Source organism: Urtica dioica, chromosome 9 (assembly GCF_054948205.1).
Source record: "Urtica dioica subsp. dioica isolate 48M chromosome 9, U.dioica_male_clone48M_v1_H2, whole genome shotgun sequence".
NCBI lineage: Eukaryota > Viridiplantae > Streptophyta > Magnoliopsida > Rosales > Urticaceae > Urtica > Urtica dioica.
The window spans coordinates 13,508,302-13,517,025 of NC_142764.1; the positions used below are offsets into that span (position 1 = coordinate 13,508,302).

General features: G+C 32.3%; 1 protein-coding gene across 1 annotated transcript; it reads left to right on the top strand.

Moving 5' to 3' along the window:
- The first annotated feature begins 1,685 nt into the window (after nt 1–1,685).
- Nucleotides 1,686–8,049, top strand: LOC149385087 (uncharacterized). Its single transcript, XM_089626238.1, has 4 exons — nt 1,686–2,326; nt 5,945–6,016; nt 7,747–7,863; nt 7,918–8,049. Exons 1-4 carry the CDS (start codon nt 1,817–1,819, stop codon nt 8,047–8,049), a joined length of 831 nt encoding a protein of 276 aa, XP_089482364.1. The 5' UTR covers nt 1,686–1,816.
- Nucleotides 8,050–8,724: the final 675 nt, after the last annotated feature.

Here is an 8,724-nt window from a genome sequence, read left to right on the forward strand (position 1 = left end):
TCCCAATAAGAATGACAAATTTGGCTAGTTACAACAAAATTTAGTAAACATTATTCATACTATTTTTTTTATTTATGAGGAGAAATTTTTTGTTTGTTATAACTTCTTTTGGATTATAAAATGATTTAATTAATTTTTATTTAATTTTATGAAAATTTTAATGATTTTGTATACTGACGAAGATAAAGTTTTTTTTGTTTTTTTTCATTTAAATTTTTTTGTATTGTATATAAATATTTAAGTAGCTTTGAAAAGGGCCGGCCCAAACTCACCAGTATTCATTAAGGTGGAATTTGCTGTTGAAGTCACAATAGCAGCACATTATTTCATTTGTATCACAAATGAGTCTAAATTGCATTCGTGTCTTTTTTTTTTTTTTTTGCATATTTGTCACTTATATAATGTCTTAATTACTCTTCTATTTTATATCTAATAAGAATTCATATCCACACCCAAACCTTAATCTCTCATCAAATTCTCTCACAAACCCTAATCTCTCTAGCTTAAACTCCGACTACCGCGCCGATCGCCGCTCCGACGAGGCCACCGCCGCCGTAACCCTCGTCGGAGCTCTCGCCGGAATCACAGATTCAGCCTTCTAGTATACTTTTGTTTTGTAAATATTTAACTGTGGTTCTACTTTCTTCTTCTAGTCTACTTTTGTTTTGTAAATATTTAACTGTGGTTCTACTTTATTCTTCTAGTCTACTTTTGTTTTGTAAATATTTAACTATGGTTCTACTTTTCTACTTTAAGGGTATTTTGGTCTAATAATAAATAAGAGTGACTTACTTGCAACACGTTTTTTGGTGGTGACATAGATGCAATTTTATTCATAAGAAGTGACTTTGGTGTAAATCTCTCTTCATTAAGGGCCTTAGGCGAATTAGTATTTTGGGGCCATTCGATAATAGTAAAATTTAAATATAAAAAATATAAAAATTTATATATTTTGGACATATATAATATATATTTAAAATTTTGGAGTCCAGCCCAATCGGAGGCATAAGACACTGGCCTTGTTCGCCTATAGTAAGGGCTGGCTCTGGCTTTAAAAAATATATTAATTTTTCGTTAAATCAAAGGATATCACAGGTTTTTTCATCCAACTTAACAGTCTAAATACATACGATCCAACTAAAATATAACATTAGGTATATTTATCGCTACTAACTCATAAAAAGTTACAAGCTTCAATTATTTGTTGCTATTATATTTTTCCAAAATTATAAAAGTCGTGAATTTCCATATATTTCTAATGCCAAAGTTCAATCTTCAAACCAACCTTTTCCATAATATATAAATATGTAAACGTGTTGCAGCTTAGCAGCGAAATATAATTTATAAAATTTGTAAAATAATCAAAATATGTCTATAATTACCAAAATATCAAAAAAAAAAAAAATCAACAATTCGCAAATACTAATTAATAGTGTAAATATATATTGTGCTATAATTTGACTATATTTCCAAAAAAAAAATATGTATATTTAAAATTTGACTATTTAGCCTATAAAGTTAAAACCTTACCTATTGAACAGAAAATTAGTTTCCTCTAATTATTATTATTATTTTTTTTTTGTAAGGACATTAGTATTTAGTACACGTTAAGTTTTCTAGGAATTTGTAAAAAAAACAACGTAGAGTAAAAGTGTATACCCCACCACACTTTCCTAGCAAACCAACACAAATAATAAAGCGCACCCAAACCAAAAAAATAAAATAGAAATATTTGTTCTTTTGCGAAAAAATAATACCATCTTCTCTTAGATCACTCACCCTAACCAGGGAGCGAAATAGAGAAAGGGAAAAAGAAATGTCAACCTCAAACATTGACCAAAACTACATCGTTTTACCACTCTATTTCCCTCGCCGACTCATAGGTCGCCGCTCAATCTGGGCCGTCGGATTCATTGCACTCATCGGAGCGGCCTACGTTTTCTGGCCGTCCGATCCGGACTTAAAGATCACGAGAATGAGGGTGAAAAGGGTGCGTATCCACAGGAGGCCTCACGTGGAGGTTGACGTCTCATTGGCGTTGGCTGTTCGCGTCCGAAACGACGACGTTTACTCGATGGACTACACCGCACTTGACGTGGTCGTCGGGTACAGAGGGAAGAAGCTTGGCCATGTGAGGTCCGACGGAGGTCACGTGAGAGCCAGGGGCTCGTCCTACGTGGAAGCTGAGCTGGACCTCGAAGGCGTTGGGTTATTCTCCGACGTCGTTTTTCTGCTGGAGGACTTGGCTAAGGGTACAGTTCGGTTTGAAACGGTTACGGCGATTAATGGCCGGCTTGGTCTTTTTTTTCTCAACTTTCCTATACAGGTAAGAAATTTGTTCCTTGTTTGGTGCACCAATCAAAATTCAAGTATAATTACATATTCCATATATATAAATAAATGCTATATATATTAAAAATATATATAGCATTTATTTATATATATGGAATATGTAATTATACATGCTTACAGCAAGAATACGACCATATATATTTGTTTTTTATTTTCACCATTTTCAACGATTAAAATAACAATTTCTGTTTAAATATACTCAATAATATTTTAAAAATACTTAAATAAATATCCATACTTTTTTATAAATTAAATAAATATCAGTATTACTCTTGACTACATCTAAAATTTATCATGATTCATGCCAGGATCGAAATACCGTTATCGTTACCGTTCTGAGCTTTCGAATTTACTGGTAACCCTCGGTACCGTAAAAGAATATCGGGGAAAGCAGGAAAAAAAAAACCGGTACCGGTGAACTTACCGTTATCGTAGTGAATACCGTCAAATATCGTATTTACCGAGGGGAATTCAGAAAAGAAATATACAAACATACAAAGTACGTAGGATAAAATTCATAAAATAAAAAATAGTGTAGAATGTTTCAACACAATACCAAATTACAAACACAACAAAAAGTAAGTTCAATAGTACAAACCTTAAACAAAACAATTTCTTCATAAATCAATAAACAAGTTCAACATAACCTTAATCATCACTAACTAATCACAAAATTATAAAATAATTCGGATTAATTACCAAAAAAATTTTAAACATCAACACAAACTCTAAAATTAAAAACAATTCATAAAAATTTCTTCATAAATCAATAAACAAGTTCAACATAACCTTAATCATCACTAACTAATCACAAAATTACAAAATAATTCGGATTAATTACCAAAAAAATTATAAACATCAACACAAACTCTAAAATTAAAAACAATTCATAACAATTTATTCATAAATCAATAAACAAGTTCAACATAACCTTAATCGTCACTAACTAATCAAAAAATTACAACATAATTCGGATTAAATACAAAAAAATTACAAACATCAACACAAATTTTAAATACACACTACATTCATGCTCACAACTATCAATTTATACTTAATCTTCAAGAATTATCAAGAAATTTCAAGATTTAAACTCAAAATCATCAAAAAAACTTAAAACACGTCGGGAAGCTCACCGAGAAAGGCGGCATCCGGCGGGATCTGGGAGGAAATGGTTGTCGTCGCGTCGGGAAGGTGGCGGTTTGGCGGGATCCGGGCGGGATCTGGGAAAAAATGGCTTGGCTCGCGGCGGAAAGTAAGCGTCCTCAAACTGACGTGAATGAGTGTTTTAAGGAGGAAACCGGGTATTTATACCCGGGTTTTTTTTTTTTTTTTAACTGAACCGGACCGGGAAGTGGGAACCGGGTTCCTCACTGGTTCCCGGTCCGGTTCCCCCGGAATCACCGGAAACTTCCGGTGCCTGGGAGTTCAAAAAAGGGGGAACCAGCCCGGTTCCCCCGGGATTTAAAACCATGGATTCATGAAATAAACTAACGCTTTCAATATTAACGAAAGATTATTTGAACAGGTTTGAAAAATATGGATAAGGATAATAATGGTAATAAAAATACTAAGATTAGAACTAATAATTATAAAACTAAAAAATGCATAAAATTGAAAATAAATTTAGTTGGTTTCTCACAGATTATCAAAATCAAGGAGGAAGACCCACTTTACACATTATATATATAAATATATATATATATATGTGTGTATATATATATATATATATATATTTTAATTAACCATTTGTAATTGAAAAAATATACTACTCTTTAATAAAAAGTTAGACTTTTTTAATTTTTAAGATTTATATTTATTTTCTTTAATAAAAATCTTTAAATAGACTTTAGTCTAGTCCGTTCATATTCGAATTTCATTCCAAACAAACCAGAATAATTCATCTATGTTGGAACCTATAGAGCATATGGTTAACTCTGCGAAACAAATTGTAACAGCTGTTCAAATCAAAGTTAAAATAAATTGTCAATGCCTCGGGTTACTTAGTCACATTCCTCCCGTGCGCACGAATAGAACTAGAATATTCTATATTAGTTCCGATTTCTATGGAGATAAGTATCGATACTTGGTTATATTCCGACTTATCAAAATCTCAAAAAAAAAATTAGGAGCAGATCGAATAAAACTCACACAAGGTTTATTTCGATCTTTCACTTTTCTGTTTGATCAATTCAGACGACTTTAACCTCGTATTTCTCTCTCTATTCTAAGAGATCTCATCGACAACAAGTTCGAGGTGCTTCTTGCTGCTGTGTTTTATTTGTACAGAGTTTGTGATTGCGTTTTTTGCATTGACGTATTGTGTCAATCTTCAGGAGAGGATCAGGTGAAAGAGAGAGGGAGTACTCTCTAATCTAAAAAAGAGCTTAGATTGTCATCCATTGTAGAAGTCAAAGAAGAGAGGTGTTTGAGAGAGAGTCATCTAACTTAAGTCCCGATCTCTGATTATTGAGATAGCGAATTGATTTTTACCATCAGTCGGACCCCTGAGTAGGTGCTTCATCATCGATCAGGGTTACCAATTCTGCGTGTACTTTATTGCTTTCGGCTTGTGATTGCTTGCGTGATTGTTGATTTCTTTAATCGTGGTCAAAACAATCAGTTGTTCAACAAGTTATTTCACCCACTAGTTGAACAACCATCTAACAACACCTTTAGTAATTTCAATCTACGTCTTGGACTATCAAGTACGAAGTAACTTTAACTTAATAAGTGAATAAAATGAGGATCTTTCTGCGCTCTCGCTCCCAGAAAATCAAGACTTGGACTTTCAACCTTCGGTGTCGTCCCCTCTCTTGGAATACGGTGACTTCGGTGATCTCGACCAATAGAGGACTACTTATTCATGTTTTTTATATTTATTTATTATGTTTCAATGATCCAGAGCTATTAGATCTGTCTTTTGTACCTCCCGATTTTTAATCGGAGTGGTTATGAATATTTCTTCAGATCTGAATCTCAGATCTAAGATATGATTTTCTTTGGGCTTGGATCTCAATCGAGAAAGACCTCTAAAACCACAATCTGCAACCGGTGAAGACCGGCGTTTTCGCTTGCGATTCGTGTGGTAATCTGAAAATGATTGATTACCTGCATAGAATGGTAATCCACATGTTATTTTGTGGTATTTATGATTGTTTGTGGTACACTTTTCATCTTCTTTCTGTAGAAGTTTTCTATTTTTCTAATCTAAGACTTTCACTTTTTTTTTTTTTTTTTTTTTTTATTTTTTTTTTTTATCAATATATCACTTTGAATAGCCATTTAAAAAAAATAATGCATCCTTCTTTTTTATTTATATTTAAGTAAAACAATAACCTATTAACTCAATTGTTTTCTCAGTTTTCAAAAAAAAAAAAAAAAACTTTTGAAAATTCTTCTTTAAAAATTATTAAGCAAACATACACCAATTTATTGACTTTAACGGTGCATTGTTCACATCATTGCTCAGGCGGGTGACATTTGACCCCGTTAATTTGATTATATATGTGCGTAATGTTTATTTTAATAAGGGGAGAGTTAACTAACTAACTTACAAATTAATTTGTGCTACTTATGTGATGATGGACAGGCAAAAGTATCATGTGAGGTATCAATAAACACAGTTAACCAAACAATTCTCCGTCAAAACTGTTATCCCCAGGTTAGATATTGTGTTTCAGTTTTATTTACATCATTGTTATTTGTTATTTTCATGTTAACATTTGAACGTTTTATTTTTTATTTTATTTTTAGTAGGGAACTTTAGTTAAATCGAAACTCGGATATTGCAAAATAATTAACTTTTGCAATATATTACAAAATAGTAATTACTTAGAATCAGTGGCGGACCCAACTCATTTAAGAAGGAGGCCTAAGAAAAACTTAGGGTGGAAAAACAAATTGGGCTAAAATTTTTGGGCATTTTGACAAAATTACCCTTTTTCACTACACTGTGAGAAAAACTTAAACAAACTACTCTTATAGAGAAACAAATCGTATCAACTAAAAAAAACGTATTCAGACTTCCAATTTCAAAGGTTAGTATTGGTCAATATCTAATAATTTAGAGAGATAGCATTAGTTAAATATCAATTGTGAACATAGGAGAAACATAGAAGCATGACGACTTTTTTTTTTGAAGGACGACTTTGCTGCCAGTGGGAATTGAACCCACGACTTCGATTTTGGAGGTAATGTGGAATTACCAACTAAGTTATACTAGGTACTACATTATGAGGACTGTATGATGATTAATATCAATCAACGACTAATTTTTTTATATTGATTATTTTACTTGAAAATCTCAAATAAATGAAATTATTGGAGGTTAAAATTGGTCACCGTAAAATAACTCATTTAGAACATCAAATCTCCAATTTCGGAGGTTGAAATTTGTCAATATTTTTCAGTCAAAGGATATAATCGGAATTCAACGTTTGAATTAGTTACCACTCATCAAATTGACTATTTTGTTTATAATATCGATATATTGGTTACTTTATAATTTCAATATTTCAAGTGGTTTAATCATGTAATTTTATTATTATTATTATTATTAATTATTATATATTTTCTAATTGTGGGCTTTCCAATTTCAATGCTCGCTTAAAATTCCACGTCAACTACCAGCATAACCAAAGGGTCAGATTGTACGTATTCTCAATTTGTATATATAGAAAAGAAATTTTGTCCACTTGTTATTTCTCTCTTGGGTATATTCAACGATGATTCTGAAGTAATTTCATTCAAGGATATAAATACCCATAGCAAACATTTGATCCATAATCACCGATCGACAAACATGTAATTTAATTGTTTGTTACATGTCGGTATGCAACATACCCGTTGGCACATGGTGCAACCAAGTATAAATGATGTGTTAGTTCATTTTGTTGTGGTTTGTGCCCAAAGGAAAGAATTTTATTGTATCATGTCCTTTAGGAGACATTTATATATATTTTTTTTAAATGAAATTTGCTTCTAATGACGATTGAACTCGCATGAATATGAATTTCTTTTGTTTGATCTTCTAGTGTAATTTTCTCGATATTTTTTTTAAAGAAATATGAATTTGTTTGACGATTTGTTGACATGTATATGTCAGCAAATGACAACACTGGAAAGTTGATTGTTTTGTTGATTTAAATGTCAACAATTGACATAATTTGTTGACATAGATGTCAACAATTTCCTTTTTTTGTTGACACATAACGATTAAAAGGTATCCGTTGTTGACTTCTGATATCCATTGTTGACATCTATATCAACAAATACCATCAATTCTAGACATAGATGTCAACAAATGTTAACCTTTGTTGACATGTGTCTCATCAAAATAATATTGTCTAACATCAATTTTATATAACACATGCTCGATTGAACTTTGTGAAGGGCACAGTCAACCATTTGAAGGGAGGGTGGGGGTTGTTTAAGATCGAGATCAAACAAGGTTTACATTGGTTCCAAAAAAGTGTCAACGATCAATTGTTGAAACTGTGCCACAAGAATGTGAGGAGTTAGCAAGAACATGAGGTCGGTCGGGAGGTAGAGATGCCTTGACAGGATGAAGAACAAAAGCGGGTTAAAGAAGACGATGAAGAAAAAGAGAATGAAGATGAAGGAGAGAAGAAAGATGAAGAGAAAGACGAAAAGGAAGATGAAGACAAAGAAGATGGAGAACACAAGAAAGATTAAGAAGAAGAAGACAAGGAAGATGGAGAAGAAGAAAAAAAAAGACAAGGAAGATGAAGAAAAAAAAGAAGAAAATCAAGATGGTATGTAAATGATATCAACAAATAACAACAAATTGTTTTACAACTCGTTTTTAATCAATCAAATGGTACAGTCCCGGTTAAGACAACCAAGTAGAAGAAGGTAAGGAAGAAAGTCAAGACAATCGAGAAGTTATTATTAGTCTTAAAAATGTTTGACAATTTTTTGTCTATGTTAACAAAAATCGGCAATTATTGACATATATGTCAACAATTTCCGGTATTTGTTTACATCCACCGTCAACAAACACTTTAAATTGTCGAGATATATGTCAACAATTGTCGGTCTTTGTTGACATAGTTGTCAACAATTGTACATACTTTTTATGGATTACCTTATGCATTATTCTAAAGATAGGGTCGGTTGAAGACAACCAAGTAGAAGAAACCCAAGAACTCACTGAATCACAGTCAAGAGCACAAATGTTACAGTTAAATTCGGAACATATGGATGTAGAGGCGTATGATGACAGCCAACTTATCTATGTTGGAACGGTTCTGGAGGGCAAAACATTGCAGCACATGGAGGAGGAGATTAATGATGCATGGGATAAAGAAAATTTGGAGTCATGGCAAAGGATTCACCGGAGATAAAAAA